This window comes from Lonchura striata, chromosome 2, assembly GCF_050655825.1.
Source record: "Lonchura striata isolate lonStrDom1 chromosome 2, ASM5065582v1, whole genome shotgun sequence".
In the NCBI taxonomy this organism is placed as follows: domain Eukaryota; kingdom Metazoa; phylum Chordata; class Aves; order Passeriformes; family Estrildidae; genus Lonchura; species Lonchura striata.
In genome coordinates, this window is record NC_140704.1 from 136675113 (window position 1) to 136700304 (window position 25192).

The window sequence follows — 25192 nt, forward strand, 5'->3', positions numbered from 1 at the left end:
CTTTATCTACTGTATTACACTACTGCTGTTACAAATTACACTGGCAGACCTTATGGCTGGCAATAAAACAACAATGATAGCAAGAAATCCCAACATAGCTAACGTCCAAAATAGTACTAATCATGGAAATGTTTTCAAAGTTTTTATTCTGCACTCTTTAATAAACACATAATGTAAAAACTAAATCAGAAAGATAGACCAAAATATCTTCAGGCATCTTTTCTGATTAAAGGCAGTAACCAGTTTAATGATGAAAAGCTGTCCAAAACAACATTACAGAAAATACATGTTTCATCTCCACTGTAGATATAAGCAATTTGAGAAATCTCCTCAACAGCAACTGGCTTGGGATTACAAAACCTAGCCAGTAAGACAAACTTTAAGATGCTACCCCAAAAATCATTTTTACAACTGCAACGAAACAATCAAGCTGGGATTTAAATATTCACTGTACCAACATGGATTGCTGCTGTAAAACACAATGCACTTTAAAGTGGAGCAGCTAGGATTTGCTGAAAGACTGGGTGAAGCATATTTAGTATGAGAAATTCCTCTGACAAGTGCTGGGTGTAGCAGTGAGACCTATGAGATGAAGACAAAATTTTTCAAATCAGCAAATTTAATGGCTACATCACTCCTCACCTGGACCCAAACTGGCAGTTTTAGGTGTAAATGCATAAATGCAGACGACTAGTGTTCCCACCTTAAACCTTTCTGTTCAGGTTTGCAGTATGTTTCCACTGTTTAAACTTGGCACACTTCATACCTTTGTATCAGTAAGTATGTGTTCTCTCTCATATAAAACAATAACATTATTTAAATTGAAGCAAAACACTAATTTCCCTAGAGGGGAAAGGTAAGAGAAAAGAAAGCAATGTTGGTGACCTGCATTTTTTAAGCACAGAAAGACTTTTAGAAATAGAGCACAGAGTTTATTGTCAAAATAGTTCTATGCCAGAAAGAGTAAATAAGATCTGAAGTTTGGATAATTATTTTTGTAATGGAGTAACTAATGCTGTGTCATCCTCACTTAAACTGTCAAGCTTAAGGGTTTGGACAAAACACACGTGTGCACTTTGAAAATTTGATTTGTGCATTTATTTCAACATCTTTCTTCTTCAAGTTGTTCCTCTCAATTTAAAATCTGCTAACTATTGCAACCAGGCCTTGTCTTCACATTTTCTCTGGGGCACACACAGATGCCAACTACTGCAGTCTCCTATGTGGAGTTGTTGCTAAGAGCCAAATCCTTTGTGGACTTCAATGAACTCAAGGTTAAAGAAAGTCTGTACAACTGAAAAACACAAATAGTTTTTCTGTTTATGTTTTTTTCCTGCATAAATGGCTGTTGATGCAGAGAAAGACAAAACAGCAGCTTTTAAACTAAGCATCTTGCAAAAGTAACTGCAAATTAGATTACCTCTAGTGTAATCACTAAAAGAAAATACTTTGAAACCCCTTCTCTTCTTCATATAAATTTCAAATACATAATACCACCTATATAAGTCACAAATTATTAACTGTGTCAGAAATGTGAAAAGGCAGCTACAACACCTTGCATTTTGCCAAGCTTAGGTACATCCTTCATTGTTTTTCCTCAAGTGTCATTTTTCATATAATTGTATACTGAACAGTTATCTACTTTAGATTGCTTAAGAAAGAGTCACACCCTTCACATTTATTTTTTGATTGAATCACAAATTTGACAAACATCCTACATGGCAATAAGAATATGTCATAAATACATACTATACCAAAAATTACCTCAAATGCATGTCATTGTTTATAGTTTTTAACTTTTACAAATATTTAGCGCATAAATGTTGACTTACTGTTCTTAGAATTAAAAATGTTGTTCTCTGACAGCTTTGACTTGCAGTGCCAATCTTAAAATATAGTTACTAGTATCTTAGTCAGTCTTGCTTTGTCATTGGTCCAACCAATACACTCAAACCTTACATATGTGATTTGAGAAGCAAAAAGAAAGCAACATTTGTGTCCCAATTACTATTTTACCAAATTCCTTGTGACAGGTCACAACTACTCTCAGCCCAGATCACATTCACAGTACAGTTTCAGATTACAGTAGCCAAAATAAACTTGCTGCTTTCAAAATGGAAGGAACTCAACCCTGCTTCCTCTTTCCCGTTCTTCACTACCAACTCTCCCTTCTGCAGCACTTTTCAAAATATTCTGATGCACACCCAACAAGGAGATAAACCAGTTCAACTTCCTAGTGCACTAAATTATATTTACTTCACTTTACCAGGGCTATCTTTTATCATTTTAGCAACTGAAGTCAGTTTCCTATGGGACCAGAAACTTCAAAGTTAGTGCAACCTAAGAGGTGGGGAAAACAAATCTCCACCTTCAGAAGAGAGCAATTACTTTGACTTACAACATCTCAGGAAAGTTTCAGCAAGAACATTCACAGACAATTACATATGTACTCTCTAAAAAGCAGCATCTGTGGTGTAGCACGCAATTGTAATCAGAAGACAACCCCGGCAGAGCAAAGTTCAAAAAGGCCTAGAATACTGGCCTATGTAAAAGTAACCTTCCACGTTCAACCAGACATGAAATAACACTGTACATTCTGATGCCTAACCCCCAATTATTGCTCTCAAGTAACAATATGAAGATCAAATCTTAATGCACTGATGCACATATGAATCTTGTAACAGTCTATATTATCATAGTGGTGGTGCAAATCTTTTGAGGCAGCCAAACCATTTTGTATTTTAAAAAGTGTTTCCATCTAAGAGTCTGATGATAATAATAATGTCATGACAGTCATACTGTTCCATTCCTCTCTTCCAAAAGAGCACAATCTAAATTTGGCTATGCTTTCAAGAAATTAATCCTAAAACCAAGTTCAACATTTTGCCTGTTACTAAAGTTTATCAACCAGCTGTAACTCAGGTAATTCAAATAATACATCAGTTATGGCTTCCCAGTAATTAAACCACCTATTCCTGTTTGAGGAGGGCTACCTGCACTTTTGCTAAGTAGATTAGGAATCGTTTAAAGCACACCAAAATAAATCACTTAAGCTAAAAGAAGTACTGTATTATCTGCACAAAACTTGCAGATTCTCTAAGAATGCATCCATCAATCCCTTCTTTTCCCCAACTTGGGGCAGACACACACAAGTATCAGCACAGAAGTTCGTGCTCGGCTGCATTCCTCTACACAAGAGGACAGGTACTCTCTCAGCATGCCTCTGGACGCAGCAGAGTAGGTTCAGGTCACGCAATATCACTTTAACATGAACGCTTGCATTATCAGGAGCTCTCTCTCCCTCCCCGTGCATGGCTGCTGCACACATGTGGGGCCAAGACATCAGCTCCACATCGCTGCTGGCTCCCTGCACAGCCACACCACACCCTACAGCAGCTCCTTCCAGCAACATCTGCTTGAGATTTTTAACAGATTTGCTCATCAGTAAGTGCAAGGGGGGGTGGCGTTTGCCAGAGCAGCAGCCACATATCCACAGATCACTTGCACAGCACCTTAAATTGATGTGCAGATTAAAAAGGTATGTTCTTGCTAGCAATTTTTTCCACACAAATTCAGAGAGTGCTAACAATGCAGGCAATGCAAAGTACACAACTTAAATTTTCAGTTCAGGCACGGCATAAAGTAAGTAGCATTCAAATAACAGAGACAGGCACTGAATGTATTACTAAGAGAAAACAAAGTCATGTAAAAAACGAGATCATCCTTTCTTCCCCCAAAGCTGACTACATACAGACTCACTGAAGCTTCAAATTAACTTTTCTCAGGTGTGCTACTGATTTCAAAGATGTCACTGCCAGAAAACTTACTACATGACACTTCTAAACCCTCATATTCAAAATATCCACACTCTATTTAACCAAATTCATTACATCTCATCTCCAGGAAGAAAGAAAAGACCACACTAACACTGTATCAATGACCACTTCAAAAATTACATCTTACTCTATGCTAGGACTTAAATGGTCTAACTGACAAGAATTTTCTTAGTATAAGGTAAAAACAAAGTCAAAGGTTTGAGATTAATCCTGTCTCTGAAGGTCAGTTCATGTATGGAAAGTCATTTGTGTAAGGTGAAAGAGTCCCCTTCTCCTTCCCAGAGCAGCAAGTTAAACTGCTCCTGTGAGGTTTCATAACAGTCAAGAAAAGGCTATTTGTCATGGTTACACCCACTTCCTAACCCAATAAAAAATTAAGAAATATACTAAGTATTTACTAAGATTAATTTATCTATGAAACTGTGTCAAACTTCCTTCACAAAGCACAAAGTCTCCCACCCTGAAAGAGGCGGATAAGCTACAAAATATACCTAACACCCAATGCAACAGAGGCTGGATATCTCTTTTTCAAATATTAAAGCCATTAATTATTTACATCCCAAATACTCTATAGAGTTGTTTCTCAAACTGCAGGCCATACAGAATTTTTCTTCCATTAAACTCCTCATATTCAGTTTGCAGACAACAAATTGCTTGGGGAAAAAATTCCAAGTTACCTGTCTTCCTTAATAAACCTGCCAGAAAAACCTTAATTACCTCAGTTCATCCTAAACAAAAGCTTAGGCTAGTATCCATTTCAAAAGATGAATCCTAATACAACTACAAAATTAAGTATGACCTTGTCCTCTGTGAACTCTCTTCAGTGTCATCAGCTCCAGACCTCTGAGTGAAGAAGTCAACACTGTTTCAGCTTATTTTAGAGAGGACTAATAACTACCATCAAGGTGCAATATTAACCTACATTTTCAAAAACACTAGCTAAGAAGAATTTTCAGATGATCAGCAGATATGCTCAGGAGTCCTCCGATTATTTGTGGTTCTACAGTTACTATCTCCTCTTTTCTTTGAAGTGTTTTGCCATTCTCACAGCTGCTGCATGAATAAGTGTGACAACAAATTACACAGAAAACCTAACAAAAACTGTAGAACAAAATGACAGAAAACGCACCAAACCAAACTGGAAAAAACTACTTCCTCACATTTTTTCAACTACTTAAGAGCACAGCAATACTTCAGGAGAAAGATGGTTTCCAAAAACCACTGCCTTTACACATCTAGACTATTATCTAGGTTATTAAGCATAATGTATCAAATACTTGGTTACAAAATTCAACAGTGTCCTGTACTCTGAACACACAGGGATTGCGACAATAAATTCATTGGGTTTTAAGTGATTACTCCTTAGATGAAAAACACAAATCCATTATTGAAAGCATACAATACAGAAGTATGATCCCAAAATCTAATTTTGAGAAACAACTATCATTCAGAATACAGACAGAAAAAAAACTTGACTGACCACTGACCCAGACTCAAAAAAGCTTATAAAGTGAGAGAGAAAAGAAACATCACAGAGACACGAGACGTTCCAAGATCCTAACTTCTATGAGTATGTGTATGAGAATTTATTAAGCCATCTAGATCTTTATCAACATTGACAGAATAGAAATATGCAGCAATGCTACTGATAAAATTGAACTGGCATTTCCAGCACATATGTGTGTGCCTCAACTCTATTTATGAATCATTCTGATTTCACTGCATTACAAGTTCTGATACATAGCTACTGCCCTTTTAGTAAAATTACATTTATGAAGCCAAAATTTCTGACTTGCAGCTCAGATCAAGGAGTCACTTGATTTTTCAGAACAGTCACTACTTAACAGCACTGCTGCAGCTTTCTCCATATATTAATTACCACATATTTGGAAGGTTCATGTATCAAAAAGTAGGTGTAGAAGCTGCTGCTGTGTTAAGAAGAAAAAAAAAATTTAAAAACCGAGAAAGCATTATGAAGACTGAAAGGGACTCACATTTTATATCAATGTGTCAACAGAAGAGGTAACATTAAAGAAAAAACAGATGAGCTCTCTCACTTGGAGCAAAGTGTGATAATTACATGCTAAATGTTTTCTAAGGGCCAACCAATATAAAAAGAAAAAAAAAAAGAAAACCCACTGGGGTCTTTTCAAGCTCGAAGGCCTAGATCTTACTCCAAACCAAAAGAGTGCAAGCAATAAGTCACAGAACAGCATCATCTCTCAGTTTGTCACTCTAAAGGAAGATGGTCTATGCCAAATTTGAATGCAGTACCTATGGAGAAAGCAAATCAATTCTGTAGGAATGGCTAGGCCTCCTAGGAAGCAGGATTCTGTAAAATGCATTATCAGGCTATGGAAAAAAATACAGTCCACAGTAACACACTTCAGGTTTTGGATCTGTTTTATCTTTTCTTTTCCCTGTATAAACATATTGGCTATGTAGTTAGGCAGAAATTCTGCCTTCAAAACTACCTATTTTCCTTATTATACACGCTCAAACCTCACCTGCTCCAAAAGGCATCTCAGCAAAGACTGTTCTTGGAGAAGTGGCCTAACTACAAAGAACTGTGGAATGACCTGGACCCTGACCTACTGGTACTATCAAAGCCAGGAGAGTATAAGCAAGAGCTTATGCTTTTTAAGACTTAAAAATACTTAAATATTGTTTAGAATCATTAAATAACATTCGTATTTAGTGTAAAAACACTTTAGGTTTCTATCTAGCGATGATTAAAGATCACGATTTATTCACACATAAATTTGTGAGAAATTAAACATGAAGTTTTTAAGAATTCCTCTATAAAAGAGCAGAAGTAAAATTTGCAAGCTATTACACATACCATTAACAATTGCTATAGAAGAAATATTTGACAGCCACACAGAGCTGTCAAATAAACGTCAAGCAGCGAGGAAAATTTGTTTCATGGATTCATTTTCTCTCAAAGCACTCCAGTTTCTCCCCAGCCTGCAATTTCTCTCCCCCAATCCTACATAAAGTTAGCTGCGTGGTTTCCAGGCTGGCAGCTGTCATCCCCATCTCCGCCAAGCCGCACAACATCAGTGATTTGGAGATCGGGCTTCCTTTTGTATCGAACACCCGGTGCGTGAGCAGGGGAAGGCAGCGCACACCGGCGCTGCGTGTGACAGCGCTGCCGCCTTTATCCCCGCTCCCGTCATTCTCTCACACGCCGCGATCCCCCATCCGCATTGTCTGCCTCGCTCCATCCCTGGTTAATATGGACGCGTTCTCGCTCCTCGGCCGGGGATCCCCGGGAACCCGCTTCCTCGGCCAGGGAGCGCCGGCAGCCCCGTTCCTCGGCCGGATGCCGAGATTCCCGTGGCCGGCCGGAGCCCCCGCCGGGCCCGCGGCGAAAGTCGCGGCCCCGGCGCCGCGCGGGGCGAACCGCGGCGGCGGCGGCTGCCGGGAGCGGCCGCTCGGAGCGGGGCGCGCCGGGACCCGGCGGAACCGCGGCCCGGCGGGGGGGGTCGGGCCGGCCCCGCTGCCCCGGAGCCCCTCCCCTCGTCCCCGGGGGGCCCCTCCCCTCCGCCCCCCCTCACCGGTCGTTGAGCTGGTCCTCGGTGCCCGGCAGCGGGTGCACCACGAAGTGGATCGAGGTCATGTTCCGCGCCGGTGCCCCCCCGGCGGCGGCGGGAGGCGGGCGGGCGGGGGCCGGGCACACAATGGGGGCGGCGGGGGAGGGGGCTCTCGGCCTCCGTCCCTCCCCCGGGGTGGTTCGGGGCCGCCCGGCGGAGTCTGGGGCTCTCGGCGGCCGCGGCGCTGCGGGCGCGGGGCGGGGCGGAACGGCCGCAACGGCGCCGCTCGGAGCTGGGCCCGCGCCGCGCTCACGCACGCGCCGCCATCTTGGCTTCCAGCGGGCCCTTCTCCCTGCCCCTCCCCCGCCCTCCGTGCGCCGCGACAGGGAAGGGGCGGGGCGCGACCGGCGCGCGCGGCGGCGCGCGTGCAAGCCTCGTGCTGACTGGCGCGCGCGGCTCCCTCCCCTGCCACTAAGCGCGCCGCCGATTGGCCCGGCGCGCCGCCCTCGCGGCGGGCCGCGGTGACGTCATTGCGCAAGAGGGACGTAAAGCACCACGTGCCTGCCCCTGGCTCTCTTCCCCCCCCCGCCACCCCCCTCCCCCAGCCCCGGCGGCTCCCGGCGGGCGGCGCGCGCGGTGCCCCTGAGGGGCGGGAGCGGAGCCGGCGCCGCCGGCCGGAGCGCGGAGGGGCGGGAGGGCGCCGCTCCCGGGGCTGCTCCCGGGCGCTGCTCCCGGGCGCTGCTCCCGGGCGCTGCTCCCGGGCGCTGCTCCCCGGGGCTGCTCCCCGGCGCCGCTCCCCGGCGCCGCTCCCCGGCGCTGCTCCCGGGGCTGCTCCCGGGGCTGCTCCCGGGCTCCGCTCCCCGGGGCTGCTCCCGGGGCTGCTCCCGGGCTCCGCTCCCCGGGGCTGCTCCCGGCGCCGCTCCCGGGGCCGCTCCCCGGGGCCGCTCCCCGGGCGCCGCTCCCCGGGGCTGCGCAGGGATTTCCCCCAGTGCCCGCAGGTGCTTCAGGCCCAGCGCCCGTCGGCACCCGCTCTCGGCGGCCCGTGCTGACTCTCTCCTTTCCGGTTGCGTTTCTTGTTGCATTTCTAGTCAAGTCTTCCCTTCAGAAGCCGGGAATTTTCACCACTTTTCAGGGAGGTTCACAGAATCATTAGGTTTGGAAGGGACCTCTGGAGATCGTGCAGATCTGCCCCTCTGGCAGGGCAGGGTCATCCGGAGCAGGTGGCACAGGAACGTGTCCAGGTGGGTTTGGGATGCCTCCAGAGGGGGAGCGACATCCCTGGGCAGCCTCTTCCGTGCTCTGACACTCTGCATAAAAGCCGCTCTACCTTACGGTGAGGTGGAACTTGTATTTCAGTTTAGGGCCTTTAGTCCTCGTCCTGTCGCTAGGCACCAGCAAAAGGCATCTGGCAACATCTTCCTGACACATTCCTTTAAGATATTTATATCTTTGATGCGGTCCCTTTTCAGTCTTCTTTAGGCTAACCATTAGGTTGGTGGTATAGAAGAATAAAAAGGTACCACGCTGTGAAACTCGGTGCCTCTGGCCTGGCATGCCTTCCCTCTGGACAGGATTCAATTGAATTGTTCCACACCTTGCCAATGGAGCTGTTTTTAACAAATTAACATGTCAATGTACCGAAGGTTGAGTAGCAAAGTCAATAAAACAGCCATTTGTTTCTATAGAAACTAAACACCTTAGCAGGGATTGTACCAAGCTTTGATTTTGGTGATTTTTTTTTTTTTTAACTGGAATTTACTGCTTTTGCAGCCTGCTCTTCTTGTTTTCGGGAAATCAGAAATTTTGAAAACTGACTCAGAATTTTTTAGCATGTGAGAAATGATGGTGATCACATGATAGCAGTGCCAAAAAACTTTTAGAACCTAGTTCAGTGAGTTAGAACTGATTTCTGAGTCTGTATAATCGTAAACACTAAAAATCTCAGTTTGTTCCCCACTTTCAGACCTTAAGGAACTTTGTAACTTCCCATCTTCCACTCCCTTTTCTTCCTAGCCTCTTTTTCCAGTTCAGCTGAAAGGAGCTAATCCAAGAATAGGCTGATGCAGCTGCTTGCTGCCCAGAGATTTGGGGAGTTTATGAAGCTTTTTTTCCCCAACTATCATTAACATGAGGAAATGTCATAAAGAGAAGAAATACTCAATTGATGCATTCCAGATTTCTTAGATGAAGTTTCTCCATATGTTCTGTTCTCAAGTGGCAGTGATACTCAAATGCCTCCAAGAATACAAATAAGTAATTTAGCTTATCCTGGGAGGGAAATACTAACAGGTTTCTGGAAATCTATGAGGCGTGGAATAGGACTCCTTCTGTTTGGTAGTGAGACAGTGCAGTAGCTGTGCTTCTAAAAACTAGTAGATCCATGTTTATGTTTTTACATTTTTTCCTGTTAGAACAGAGCTTAGCATTTATTTATTATTTAGTTCTGTGTTTGACTGTACCTAAGTTTGTTAGGTTTTTTCCTGCCTTTTTTCTTCCCAGCATCAGTCTTTATGCTTTCCCTGAAAGTATTTGTGGTGTTTATCACAGTGATTCTTGTGAGCTGTGTTTACCTCAGTTATTTTATCAGAATCAATTGCATGTTTTGATAAGCACCTGAAAAGCCTTGCTTCTCCATTTGATTTTTTTTTCCCATGCAAAAAAGAAAAATATTTCCCTTTGGCCATCATTTCTTTTTTCCATTGAACAGCAGGAAGATGGGTCACGTGAATTCCTGTGGAGCCCTTCTGAATACTGTCAAGAATTTTTGGTAGGTTTTGGGAAATTCCAGATAATTGTGTTTGCTTTTCTGTTCAAGATGTAGCTCTCCAAAGCATTTACATTTCCAAATGCTATGATTTGTTCATTGGAATTCTTCAAGGGGATGGGCATAAGGAAGAGATTTCCATTGCTCTCTCTCTTTCACCATTAACACACAGCCTTTAAAAGTTAATGGGTTATGGAAACTGGATAGATACAGGAAAGGAGTTGGGAAAGCCCTAAGGGGGTGCACATCTGTTAGGCCTCAGCATTCTGCGGCTGGCCATTTCCAAGCAATCCTTTTCTGTAGCTTTATTTACATTGTGTCTGAACCCCGGTTTTAGCCATTGCTTGTGGCTTTGCCAATGCAAACACTCAGCATGACCAAAATTTTTTTAAAAATTAAAACAGATTCCACTGGAACTGTATTCGGAGCCAGAATAAACTTGAGTAGTGCAAATGTCAGCTCTTGTTCACACAAAGAGTTTACACTGCTGCCTAAAATGGCAACTAAACATAGGTGAGAGGACACAAAGCCAAGTGCTCAACCCATGATGTTATTCTGACAGGAGTTTGGAATATGGAGGAAGTTCCAGCTCAAGGATGTGAGGCTGCATCTTACTGGTTGACTTTTGCATTACCAGGAAGTGGCAAGCGTTGAATGCCTGCTTTGGCCAATTGGTTTTGGAAGATAATTACGGGGGGTTACAGCATGTTAGCCCTTTGATTATCTGAAGTTGACTTCAAATAGAATTGCTTTCTGATTGCAGAGCTACTCATTCTTACAACCTGTGTTTTTTAAGTACTTCAAAACAGAAGATTTGTCTGAAGTGTTCTCTCAATTGCCCCAGTCTTGGATGTGAGCATCCAATACTGAAATGATATTTTGAATTCATGTTTGCCAAGTCATGAAAAAATCTTTCTTTACAAAATATAACTTTAAGACGACACTGTATGTCTTGGCCTAAGAAATTTGGCTGCCTACGTTGCAAAGCTCCTCCATGTGTAGATAGTGCTATTTTCAGGTCTACAGGTAAAGCAACAGCTTCCTTATGAAGGTGCAGCTATAAATACACCAACACCCAACCTGCAGAACAAGTCTCTTGCTCATATATTTTCTGTGCAAGAGTTTTGTCAACTTGGAAATACCATACAAAATAACTCCTGTTATATCTGCTGTCATATCTGAAATTCTGTTTTGATGGGTCAGTGTTTCTTGAAGTTTTCAGACTGGTAGAAGCACAGAGATCCAAAGAGGGATCTCTGGAGGTCATCTTATCCAGCCTCCTGCTCCACAGATGTTCAGTTCCAGTGGATCAGGAACTTTCACATTAGAAAAAGCTTCTCAATAACATGCACTGGGACAGATTTATTCCCAACTGCTTGCTACACAGCAGCTGCAGGCCTGGCAGATTACACAGAGTCTGTTCATTCTGAGGGGAGGGGACCTGCTAAAGATGGGAGGATTGGGGTAAGAGGACTGGAATGGACTTTGCTCTGTAAACAGTGGGAGCAGATGCCAGCAGGTGTAGCACAGGCCAATGGCTGATGGGATGTGCAGAAGTCAGGGAAGAGGCCCCTAGTGGAATTAAAGGCTTCAGGCAGTGAAGGAGAGCTCCGGAGTGCACTTTCCATGCTGTTAACTCCAGATATCAACAGCTGACATCAGGCTGGCACCGTAAGATTGTATTTTGCTCTGGAAGAAATGAGGCCAGCATTCCTAGAAATGTCAGGCAAGATTGCTGTGCAGAAAACTGCAGTTTCTAGATTGTTCCCAAGGCTGAAAAGAAGTTCATATAATGAAGAGCAAAGTACATGGCAACGTTTCCATCACCTTGTGTCACAGACTGAAGCAAGGTAACACTTTCATAGCAGAGCAGATGAAAACTCATTTTCCATGGAACTTTTCTTACAATGGGTTTTTCAATGTCTAGTAGTGCACACATGATTTTTCTCTGCCCTGTGATTCTTCAGCAACTAAAAAAGTTACTGAAGCTCTGCTTTGATCTTTATCTTTCCCCTAGCAGGAGGACTTAGCTGGTTCTCCTGCTGCCTCTCGAATTCTTGGGTCACTTAAGCTAGCAGAAACCTCTGAAACCATAGATTTGGCTGAGACTCAGATATTCAGAAGTGAATATGGTGAGCTTTGGCACACAGCCTGGACTAAAATACATTATTTAAAATCAGGCAATTATGGAGGTGCGTAATCTCCCTTCTCCTCCCTTGTCTGATCTACTCTGCATTTCCTCTTTTTAGCTCTGCAACAAAGGGCCCCAGTGAAGGGACAGAAATTAGGATTCTGCAAGAAATTTAGCCTCCAAGAAAGCTGGAGAGGGACTTTCTACAAAGGCACATAGTAATGGCTTTACTTTGGAAGAGGGCAGATTTAGATGAAAGATAAGGTAGAAATTATTCAGTGTGAAGGTGGTGATGCACTGGAGCAGACTGCCTGAAGAAGCTGTGGATGTCTCATCCCTGGAAGCGTTCAAGGTTGCATGGGGCTTTGAGCAACATGGTCCAGTGGAAAGTATCTCTTCCCATGGCATGGAAGTTGGAACTAGATGTTCTTTAATGTCCTTTCCAACCCAAGTAACGCAAGGTACCTATGATCTATTTCTCCTTCCTTTACAGTATGGTTTGCTTTCTTTGTTTAGTGGTGTTGGCACAACATGTCTGGGATCAAAGTAAGCTATCTGCCCAGTGTTTGGTGGAGTTTGTAGATCCACCAGTAGCTGGTAGACTGAGATTTTGACACTCATTTGACATTGCATCTCACCATGGTTGTCACCTTACTTGCATCTTTCTCTTCCAGCTCCTGTAGAGACACTTCTGAACATCTATTCCTTCTGACTGGACATCTAGGACATCTTGTCCAAGCCCCACCACAAAGTTTACATGATCACTTCCTTATGTGTAGACCAGACCTGTCCAGTGACAAATGCAGCTGAATGTGACGAGGAGCTCATGAGGCATCCTGGGCACTGTGCAGGAGCTGAAGGAGGAGGCTGTGGGCAGCCTCTTGTGTGACTGTCCCTGTAAGGTGGCATGGGCACAACTGGCGTGCACAGTGTACTTGGTGGTGTTATCTCTGAGACTTTGTGTCACCTGGGCAAGTGTTCCTGTGCAGGCAGCTGTAAACCAGAATTGTGTTCTTTTGTATCAGAGCAGCTTCCTTTAAGTTCCTGGTAAGGAAAGACAGAATTTGTTTGAACTGTGGCAACTTTAAGGTGAGGGGTTTTCAGGGTTCCCTAGGGAGTTGCCTTCTTATCTATCTGCAGGCTGTCAAGGTGATTAACTAGGACAAGAAAAGGTTTGTTTAGTTTTTTGTCCCCTATTAGTTTCATTTGATTGGGTTAGCTACTCTTGTCTTAACCATATTTACCTTCAAAGACGGCAGTTTTGAAAAAAGTCATCATTATAAAATGTGTGGGTGAAATACATTCATTCACAGCAACAGTTCTGTGTGGCCTTGATTCAGGTACTTCCTTCTGAAATTATTGCAGAGTAAATTTGTTTCTGGTAGGGAAAGGAGTTGAGACCTTCCAGGTCAAAAGCAAGTGAATTATTCCATGGACTCTAGTGGGGCCAGGATTTACCTTTCAGCATACATATTTTCAGCCCACTTTTTAGCTGCTGTTCCTCTGCCATTAAATAGCCATTTGTCATGCATGGCTATTTATACTATCAGAAGAAATAGTAGATAGTTCTTGGGTTTTAATTCCCCTTGAAAAAAAAAAATTAAAATGTAAACATTTCCAGAGAAGTTCAGTGTAGCACAAAGCAGTGGGTGCCAAGTCCCCAGCCATCCCCCTATTGAGCATGGTTTTGTTGGCCAGCTCTATCTGTTCCTCATGGACTGAACATCCATATCTTTCCCAGAGATAACGAGGCACTTTGGGAGCAGAATTTCCCATTTGGTTTTACCCCAAAGGAGGCCACAGTTGTGTGCTCTCAGGCTGCTCCACAACATCAAACAGAAGACGGTGAGAGGAAGATGAGTTGCAGCCCAGACTGCTGATTTGAACAATAGCACAGGCACACAGACAGAAAGCTGATCTGATTGTGAAATAGCTCCAAGGCAGCCTCCGTTTACAGCTGGCACTCGAAGCAAACCAGAAGCTGTGTCATTTGAGAAGTGGCTTATAAACAGCGGCTGTTCAGGAGAAATTTGGCCTGGCAAAATGAGTGTACACAGAGGCTACACATCCACCATCCCTTCTGAAATATCTCTTCCATATTTCAGCATTTCAGGTTCCTGTCAGGAGGCACAGGCAAAGTGTCAAACACAGCCCATTCCCTTTAAACAATGGGTGTTGCTTCCAGAGGTGATTGCACCTTCTGCTAAATATCTTATGAGGTTTTTTCTTCTTTGTTTTCCCCCTTCCAATCACTAAGGGCATTCACACAGAACAGGATGGTTTTTTTTTTAGTGTTCTTCCATGTCCCTATAGCATCTTCCCTAGATGAGAACACAGTTGCAGTTGGTCTTGCAACCAGTTACAGAAGTGATTAAATGTCAAAAAAAGTAGATGTTAAATTCATGTCAAAAGAGGCAGCTCTAACATTTGTGAGTCCCACAGAACAGGATTGTGGTGATGGTTCTTAAGTACTGAAAGGCAGAAAAAGAATTGCAATGGAGACAGTGGTCAACAGGAAACGGAGTACAAGAAGACTGTGCTGGGAACTGTTTGGCAGTTAACATTTAGCTTTATTGAAACTAATGGAGGAAAGAAAATATGAATAAATAGTGTGGAAGGTTTTTCTTTCATTGCAGTTAAGGGGAAAGGGACACAGTTAACTGATGGCTGAACATTTGATTGTGAATAACAGCAATTGCAACACTTGCATATGCCTGCATCTGTGTTGGTGAGCGTATTTCTATAGACAGGCAGGTAGGTAGTTGACACAAAACTGCAGGCAGATTTGTACATTCAGAATTACTACTAACTGAACATACAGGTAATTTCACTTGCCTTTTGCTGTGAACTGAGACTTTAGTTACTGGGGCTTAAATGTTTAATACTGTATATATACTTTGTCTATTTTTTAACAAAAATGTCAAGCAAAAGGTTTAGGTATTGCAAAATGGGAAAGGAGAAGAAATATGGCCATATATAAATAAGTCATCTTTGAAACATTTTCATGAAAACTGTAATGCCACTAGAATCTGAAGGAGGGCAGTCAGTATATTATCACTTGCAGGAAACTTCAAAGTTTGAATTTGGTTTATGAGCATTGGGCAAAAGAAAAACTGCATTAAATAAGCCAGGTATAAACTTGTTAGCATTTGACAGATCTGTTCACTCATAATTACGTACTTACACTTGGCCTTTGCCCCTGTACATTTTGTACAACCTAGACCCAGCTAAATTTGCCTGAAGTTTTCCCTGTCGCAGTGCCTTCCAGCTGGCAGGGGAACCAACCCTTGGCTGCTCCCCTGGGCAGAATGCCTGCTGGGCACATTGCTGATGCCCTTTGGGAATGTCTTCTTCTGTCACCCAGCTTTTGGGACTACAGAGCACAAATACATTGGTTTGGGATGTCCCATTTAGAAATATTATTAAATTTTAATGCACATGCCACCAGCTTTTGCCTGAGGAATGTACAGAAGTTTATAGTACATAAGGCACTAGGACAGGAGTTCAGATAGGCTTCAGTCATAATTACAAGCAACTTAGCCATTTGGCTTTCTATTTCCTAGGATTTATTCTGCTGTTCTGATAAGCTATGATTTAAAACACACTGAAGTGCCAGTGCAGGCTAACAGCCCCTTTTCCTACACTGAAACACATCACAGAGAGAAGACACTGTGCTTTGTATCTGTCTCCCAGCATGAGGGAGAGGATTACTGAGAGGTATGGGGCTCTGCCTACAAAGACCACCTCACAGGCTGTCAGCTGAATTTGGAGTGGGAATCAGATCCAGAAAACAGATACCTGAATTTAGGTGTCTAGTCTCCCACACTAGGCAGTGGAGATTTAGTTATGGCAGTCAATGGAGCTGGAAGTGTGATTCGTCTGAGGAAATGTAGGCATCCATCCTCTGTTAAACTGAATCCCTCCTGGCAGTGGGAGGTGGGACGCTGAGCTCATCGGGTGTCGACACCTCTGCGTACACAGCTACAGCCTGGAAGCCCATCCCTGGTAAGGATGCGCTGATGACAGGGATTCAGTTTCCAGTTGCTGCATTGTTTCTGCAGTTTAATGAGAGGGGTGGGCTGGACTGCCCCCCGCCTCCCCCCTCCCGGCAAAGGATGGAGCTGCAGAGCCTTCTGGAGAGCCAGAGAGTCTGAGCGTGTGTAGGCAAGCTTCATCCCCTCTGTGAGGAGTGGGTGAGCACATTACACCTTATTTAGGTAGTCAAAATGGCACTCAAGGCTGTACAATAAAGAAACAACATCTCTCTGTTAAAATTATTTTTACAACCTCTATTGTCGAGTTCAGACAAATAGACTTAACCAAGCCTTCTTAGGATATGAAACATTAGTATCTACCACTTATGTCTGAACCTATGTTTTAGATTTTATTTTCCAGAGTAATTTAAAATTATGCAAATGAGATGCCAAAGCAAGGCATTATGCAGATTTGTGAGGCAGGCAGCAGAGTGTTAACCCTTGGTGCTGCAGCTTGCTGTGGAGGGAGTGCTGCTGCAGCACCTTTGTGAGAATTCTTTCCAGCCCTTATGCTCTTCAATTACAGCACTCCTGTGGCAGGCCTGAGGTGTGAGGTTCACCCCCTGCACACCCCCACTGCCAAGTGGATTTAGGTGGATGGAAGAGCTGTGTTTGCTGCATTGTTCACCTCACAGTCCTGCCCAGCACAAGCTGTACACAAATCTGGTCTGGACATCTCAGAAAAGACTAGTGTTGTAACTGTCATCCATGGTTTCATACGGGTTGTTTCCAGAATATTTGAAGTGACTGTCATGGGAGTAATATTAAATTGCTTTTCAAATGACAGCACTGCAGTAACTCTTTAAAAACAATTGACTCTGTCAGCTATAAGTCCTCTAGCTTGCTGGCCTGCTTGTATACACTAGACTTTCTGTAGAGGAAAGCTATTAAAAGAACTCCATGTTGTGCTAATTTGTGGATTCAATAGCTCATTATCCCACCCAGCTATAAAGGTGGTGGGAATCACTCTCAGTCAGGAACAGATGGGTTTTGATAGAAATCCAAGGTCTGATCTGCTCTGGAAGTTTGCCGTGGTCTCTGCAACTGATGCCAACAGCTGACATAGCCACATTGGTCCAAGCACTAGTGCTGAGCAACAAATCCAATGTTTTATAGCAGTAAAGTTTGGCGAACGGCAAGAGCAGGCAAATCCCCAACATGCATGAGGAGGCAAGTGCAGCCAATCTCTAGTGGAGGTGCCTGATGATGGGTTAAAATAGTGGCAGCCAAGCTCAGGGAAAGAGGGAGAGAGTTCATATTGGGCAGTTTTGGAAGGCCTGGTTTGTGCCTCAGTCATACTCATGTGGGATGCCATGTCCTGTGAATATTGGATTTGTTCATCATCAGACAGGGATGGATCCTGGTGAGGGCAGGAAGGAGTCTGGCTTCAGTATGGGAGGGCTTGAATCCACATTTCCTCCTGCACTCCAGTTCATAGAATCATACAGTAGAATCATACAATCATAGTTATTCATGGCTCTCTATGAGAGAGCTTACAGAGCACTGCAGGTTTCAAGGAAAACACCAAGAATATGTATTTCTGTAGTGAATTGCTTCAGGAACAAACAGTGTCTCAGCCCTGCTCCAGGACACAGAAGTAATCTGGGTTTCTCTCTTGCACCCTTTTACACCCAAACCCTTTAAAGTTTTCTCCACTCACCAAATTGCTCCCTCACTTTTTTTCTAGTTAAAGGTGTCATTTCAAGCTGCCTGACAGAAGCTGCCTGTCTCAGCCAGCAATACTGAATAAACACTTCAATATGTTCAAACCTGGATGCTCTTGGTGAATAGGCTTAAAACCTATGGCCATTTTTAAACTGGATACACATGTGTGCACATAAAGGTTATCTCAGTTTAGCTACTTTGGTTTTGCTTGTCCTTAAGAGCATTTTTGGCTCAAAAATGTGATGTCTCTCACGGTACTTGGAAAGAGTTGTCCAGAGCACATGATCAGCATCTGTTGGTTTTGATATGCCAGAGGAGCTATGTAAGAGATGCAGAGATCAGAGAATACATTGCTGCTGCTGTGTATATTTGTTTTTAAATTTGGATTTTCTGTTTTGAATTGGGAGGTTTTCTATTGTTCAGCAATTTAAGCAATGGGCTGATGGTCTAGTTAATAAAAAAAAAAAAAAGCATGAAACCCACTTACATTGGTTCGGGTTTTGTTAGTTTTGGAGGAATATGAAGATAGAAAGCTGAAAAGGATATAAATCAGACACTGCTGCTGTACTGCCAATGCCTGGCCAGCTTAAAAGAACTAAACTAGTTTAAATAGGCAGAAACACTGTTTTATGATGGCAAACAACATAACTGAGCAGCAAGACCATGGAAAGAAGTTGCTATGAAACCTCTACAGTGCTCTGGATAAGTTCTGCAGTGCAGGCACCTATAAAGAGAGTTGTCACCACCTGCCAGCCTGGGCATTTCCTAAAAACAGGGGTGTAAAATTGTAATACACCTTGATTTCTATAAATGCAGCACCAGGAAATGCCTTACAGCTCATTTTAAGTCAGTGCAGCTTCAGGGAACTGATGGTTTCCCAGAACCATCTCTGAAGACAGCACTAAAGTCTTGTCCACAGTAACACTGAAGCCCTGACTTCTGTGTCCAGACAAGGTCTGCCCAGACTGCTGTCATCTTAATTAGGTTCTTAGCAAAGACCTTTGCTTCTGTGAGCTCTAACTTTGCCCATGCTGAGATTTCAATCAGGTAAACTGTCAATTCTGCAGGCACAGCCACAGAGTCTTTACTTTTGCACTGACCTGCATGGTGGCTTTGCCAGCAGAGATTTCCTGCAGGCTCAGGTGGGTTCTCTGCATGGGCATGCTTCAGAAAACTGCATCAATCAAAAATGTTACAACTGCAGGTCCACAGTGTCAGTGTGCACATGTTAAAACCTCAATTTCAGTACCAAGTAGTTGTAATTATAATGGTATCTTAATGATGGTATCTTAATCCTTTTAACACTTAATTTCTTTTGTATGGCTACTTCATAGTTTAACCATTTAAGTCAATTTTTATGAGGAAATCAGTAGGCAAAAGATCATCATGAAGTCATCTGTCCATGCAGCTCATGACTGGGATTAAGACACGCAATGTCTATCAGGAGTTGCTAGGGATTGCTTGTCTACATACTTCCTTGGTAGCATTTTGCAAAAATGGGTGATGTGAGGTACAGTGATGAAGGAATGGCTGCTGAGAGCACAGTGAACAGAGCTGTGAAATTTACAGTCTGTGAAATTCCCTTTGTGTGGGAACCCCCTGAAGGTGTGTCACCAGCAAACTCCTGCCTGCCACCACCTGTCCTTGTTATATCGTTCATTCTGCATTCCTCCCTGCCCACCAGGTGAAAGATCCATCATGCTACAAGCCATTAGCACTCAAAAGGTGGACAAGGGGATTTCCTGCTCCTTCAAAGGTAAGCAATAAATTAAGAGAAATAAGAAATACACGTTAAACCTGAGGATACTCCTTTAAAGAACGATTACTTTTATAACAACAGGGTTCATTCCACAACAAAGAAGATGTGACACTGATATGCAATACTGATACATGAAGTATGGCTCTTACAGGATTTTCCATTCTGGTCTGTCTAGTCTGTTGACACATATAAAAGATCCAGACCTTCAGTTTAACTTAAAAAAAACAAACCTCTTAGGAAGTAATTTTTTACACAGCATATAATTAATATATGGAATCAGCACAGGATATTCCTGACAGGCATAGACTAGCTCTGCACTTGATGGTTAGCAGCCTTTTGAGCTGTGTCCCTGTGAGATGCTGTGGGAGGGAGGGCTCAAAACAGTGTGTAAGGCCAGGAACTCAGCTGTTAATTTAAAGAAAAGCCTTTAGTTTCTGGAGCAAGAAAACTGTGAGAGTTATGGTAACATCTGGAGCTTTCTTGGTTCAAAGAAGGCTTTTCTGCATTTCAGAAAGGATTATGTACATGCACAGAAAGCTGTTCCAGTGGTGTTACTGTAGTAGAGTGACATCCAAAGACTCTCAGATTCCACACTTGGTGACTCAGAAAGTAGCACCCACATCACATGTTTTTACAGCAGTGACGTCCACACCTGAGCAAGTTCACTGCACCTTCCTTATGGCCAGTGAGGAGAAACGAGGACCCAATGGACTCAGCTGGATAGCTGCTGATAGGAATATCCATATCTTAGCAGCACCCCTCTCCTTTGTTGACTGCAGAGAAAATTTAGAGGGAAGTGGATGTGTTTGCTAGAGGTTTGAAGAAGTTTGAAGAGGGTGAGGCCCATCAAGCTGCCTGGTAACTGCAGCTGGGGAGCCTTCTGCTTTCTCTGCTCTGAAGGCAGAGCCACGCCACATGGGGTGCTGGGAGATGCAGGTTCCACTTGGTGCTGGATGACTGAAGCAGGCACCCCTTGCAGTCCATCCTGCCCCTTTGGCAGGCACAGCTGCCCTGAAGCAAGGATGTGCTCCTCCCACGAATGATCTCCTCAGCCATACAAGTTCATGTGTCACTACATCTCTTGGTCTCTGTGCTCACCGCAGCCATGGGCCTAAGATTGGTACAGAGCAGGCAGGGCCTGGGCAGGTCTTGCTCAGATGCAGGACAGCTGAGTAGTGAGGAGAAAAACAGGAAAAGCAAGTTCAAAGGCTGGTGTGACACAAAGGATAAAGGTGACATAGTAACACCAAGCGAGCAGGCACAGCCCCGTGCAGCGTACTGGTGTCCACTGGAGCCCTCTCATCAGGATATACTGTGGCAGCACCATGTCTCTAGCTGGAAATGAGAAGGGGTCTTCCCCAAAGTATTAGCACAGGCAGGATGATAGAGGCAGGATTATGGAGCAAATATACGCTTTGCTCATCACCACAACATCCTTGTGCACAGGTAATTGCCTCTTCCAAAGCAGCAGCCCTCACAGACCTGAGCCTGGGAGGTGCAGAGCATCTGAGCCATCTCAGAGATCAGTGCTTCTGAAATACGGTGTGATTGTTACGGTTCATCAAAGCACAGGCTTAACTTTAAACTCCTCAGTCATACAAGTAGTTACTGTCTGACCCTGTCTCACACCCTAACAGTGGTGCTGAAGGAGGAGGGAAAGAATTGAAATTTTACACCGTGGCATATGGAGTGATTCAGAATTCTTCTAAAATGGAGACAGCGAGAATGTTTTTGTCAGGTCTTTGATCCCTTTCAAAAATAGACCCCCCTGGATGTGGTTAGAGAGGGCTCATGCTGTGAGCTGGAGTTTTTGTAATCACTGCTGACTGGAACTGCCTGTCAGTCTGATTTGTGCATTTTTCCAGTCTGTTTTCTAATACAATCAAATTGCTGTTCCCACATTGTAAGAGACACTTTGCAAGTTTCTTGGGAGAGGACACCAAGCTCCAAGGCTAATTCATTTTTCCACTCAAAAAAGAATTTTTCCATTTTTTTCTTCTTAAACTATTCAATTTTATAATTATTCACAGGGGCTGAAAATTGATTCAATAAGTCTTGAGTAATCTCCAGGTGTTCCCCAGATTGGAAACCAGCAATTGAAAAGAAAAAAAATATAAAATAGAAGAAAACCTTGTTTCAAAATTGAGATACTTCTTATTTCATGATACTTAAGTGGTTAAACATCTCTTGTAGAGTGGCACATCAGGATGTATTTCCAGGCTTCACATCCCTGTAATTGGCCTTAAACTGCTGCAGAAACAAGATAACAGAAGCCCTTCAATTTTAGCCACCAGCCTTATTTACCTCTGCTCTGAGGATACTGTAGATTAAAGCTCTGAGACCCTAGGGTAGATTTACTGAAGAAAGTAAGGCTGGCACTCCTCCCGTTTACCATGCTTAGTGCCGTGAGGTAAGACCTGTAAGGTCACAGCTCATTTTTCTAAGCCACTGCTGTTGCTGCACCTTGCCAAGGAGATCCTCAGTGCAAACAAGAGCTGCTCATCCTCCTTTACACATGGAAGAATGAAAAGGAAGACAAAATAGGATTGAGGTTTTCTTGTCATCACAAGAGCCCATGCCTTGTTCCATCCACATGGAGAAAAGCTGTCGCAGAAATGATGGGAAGCTGGTGGTGGTACCTGTCTGCTAAAGGAAGACACTGCTAGTAGCCTGGAGTGTAGAGCTGATGTTGATGAGTGGTATGAATTTAATTGGTAGCTAATTTCTTATTAAAGCTGACAACTTTTTTTTCTTCCTAGCAGAACAGACAAGAGTGGAAATGTTTCACATAATCGCTGATTTCACTGAAACTTTGACAGAATTATCAAGTACTTTTAATACTTTTTGGTTTTATATGAATCCCATAAAACATCCAAACACCAGGATGTAAGCAAAAGACTTCAAGAAGCTTAGTTTTGATATTTATATTATGTTCCAAATTTGGAATGAAAGGAGGTGTGAAATAATCAGCTCTTCCAAGAAAATGTGACATCTCATAGAGCTCTGACCATTCTTGGGTAAGTCTCCCATCGTTCTGGGAGAGCACTTTCTGAAGCACACTGATGGAAAGGTAAAGGTCTTCTCTTGCTGCTCAAGTAACCTGGGCACATCTCTGGCAAGTGGGTAGGCCTTACCTTCATCTTTAGAAGAGAAAACAAAAGGCACATGCAAACTGTTTTGCATGACTGAAAAAATTACATCATCCCATTGTGAGATGCTCTGCCCAGGGGGAAGAGCCAAGCACTCCTACCTAGATATAATCTGAGATTTAGAACAACACAGTCAGCCTTTTTCCACTGGATTCCCAGAGGAAGACTGGACCCATCTGCACCAGCACTGGACCAGAGAACTGTACCCTGATTCTGCAGGATCACTGCTTCAACAGAACCACATCTGTCACTCCAGGAGGGCTGCAGCCACCATTTAATTGGACTGCTACCAACACCCTGACCAACAGGGTATCAGGTTATATTCTCACTCTGCCAGTAGGTTGTTTTGGGTTTTTTTTGGTTGCTTGGTTGGTTGGTTGGTTTGTTTTTTTGTACTACTGCATTTTAATTTTCATTTTCTTAGTAAAGAACTGTTATTCCTATTCCCATATCTTTGCCTGAGAGCACCTTAATTTCAAAATTATAATAATTTGGAGGGAGGGGTTTACATTTTCCATTTCAAGGGAAACAACTGTCTTCCTTAGCAGACACCTGTCTTTTCAAACTGAGACAACTAGCACACTTGATTTCCGCTTCTGCAGCAAAATTGTGTTTCATTTGTGGAGGACTCTCCTGAACAGCAGGTGTCAGACTATTGACTAATAACATAGAATGCAGTTTTTGTAGCAAATAGCTTTTTGTTTGCACTTGGGTGATCAAGATACCTACAATGGAAGAACAAGAGCCAGTAGATACATTACACACTGAACTACACAGGCACCAGTGGCTCTTGTCACTTGCCCATAGATAGTGGTTTGTACCCCGGGTGTTATACATAGCTGACTAATATCACTTACCTTTTTCATACATCTGAGAACTGGAAAGCACAAATAATGAACATTTCCAGCTACACCACAATTTACATCTCTTCTGGGTGCTCAGTTAGCTGAGCTATTTGTACTAAATTGGAACAGTAGGAATACAGTAATGTTGGCTGAAAACAAAAGCTGAAGCAAGGGGATTTTCAGAGCAACTTTAGGGCCTGAAAACTGCTGCAGTCTTCCTGATTTTGCTACAGAAAGATAGTAAGGAGTCCTAGAAATTACTCTGATTGTGACAGAGAGAAAATAATTTCAATGTATCAGCCAGCTGCTACCTTTAAGCATTGCAGCCACTTTCAGATAATACCTTTGGGAAGAGGGACTGGCTTGATGGAGGGATTGAGGAGCTCTCTCATAGCATCACCCCTCCAAACATGCAGGATGGCAAGTAGCTGCTGCAAGCCCAGGCGGTCTGCACTGCCCCACCAGTGCAGGAGCAATGGCAGGGGTGTCCCAGCAAGGCCAGACCCTCCTGTGAATTAGCACCACTGACATTCCACTGATGGGCTTTTACTGTCCATGGCATGGTGCTGCAGGATGTTTTGGTCAAGATCCCATGTGCACATGGGACAAAGCATCTCTAGCAATTATGATGGGTAGCATGATGCCCTGAAGTATGCTGGGGAAAGACCTGTCACTGCTTTAATTACATTCAAACAAGCACAGCTACAGTGAGTAATACCATGAGCAGGTCAGGAATTGATTAACCAGTTTGCTGTGAAAGGGAAGGGTACCCCCTTCCTTTTCTTCCGCCTGGCCTGTTTAGAGCAGACCTTGTTAGGAAGGACATATATTCACTTAGGTGTAACAAAATATGGTCCTCCCTCTCAGATCCCTACCACTGTGGGGAATCAGTGGGAAAGCAGGAGTGGGAGAGAGCCCAGGACAATGCAGGAACATTATTTTGTAGAAAGACATGTTAGGACAGCACTAGGAAAACAAGGAAAAGACAGCTCTTTTTAAAAAAGTTGACTAAGCATCAGTGTGTCTGAGCAGCAGCTTGAGGAGTCAGTGCAAAATATTTGATGAATCATTTAAATTTGAATTGAAGGAATTCAACTGCTCTATTATGAGTTTCAAGTGGAGAAAAATTCCTTGAGGAAATATATAAAAAGCAGTCATTAATATAACATGAGTATTTTTTCCTATGAAGGTTAGAGTGTTAAGTATGTTGGTAAAAACAAGAGAATATCAAAGGATGTCTTGTTTACATAAACAGTGTGTTGGCAATACAGAAATACCATCCCCAGGAGTTAATTCCACTGGTTCATACAGGAAGTCAATGCCACTCCAAGGAGCAGGAGGCTGAGCTGGAGCCTGACACACTGGGTCTGCTCCAAGCCTTTCAGCAATACTTGGCTGGACAGAGGGGCACAGTTACATGGCTAATTACTTCTGTTCCATATGGAAATGAGAAGAGGAGAAAATTATCATTAT

At 43.4% G+C, this 25192-nt stretch overlaps 1 protein-coding gene and 1 long non-coding RNA gene across 13 annotated transcripts in view; one reads left to right on the plus strand and one right to left on the minus strand.

Annotated features, from left to right (window-relative positions):
• UBR5 (ubiquitin protein ligase E3 component n-recognin 5) overlaps nt 1–7674 on the minus strand; it is an 86078-nt gene extending 78404 nt beyond the window's left edge. For 7 of the 12 annotated variants that reach the window (XM_085572429.1, XM_085572428.1, XM_085572424.1 and 4 more), the window contains exon 1: nt 7397–7592. In XM_085572429.1, coding sequence (XP_085428555.1) covers nt 7397–7458 — 62 coding nt within the window. In that variant the 5' untranslated portion in view covers nt 7459–7592. Of the gene's footprint in view, nt 1–7396 lie in introns of all 12 variants that reach the window. The other 5 variants (XM_085572426.1, XM_085572423.1, XM_021529445.4 and 2 more) reach the window with 2 other exon arrangements.
• A 799-nt stretch (nt 7675–8473) lies between these two features.
• LOC110481124 (uncharacterized) lies at nt 8474–23324 on the plus strand. The gene is made up of 4 exons (XR_014953019.1): nt 8474–8613; nt 10080–10139; nt 19651–19722; nt 22488–23324. It is a non-coding gene; the product is annotated as an uncharacterized LOC110481124 (long non-coding RNA).
• The last annotated feature ends 1868 nt before the right edge of the window (nt 23325–25192 follow it).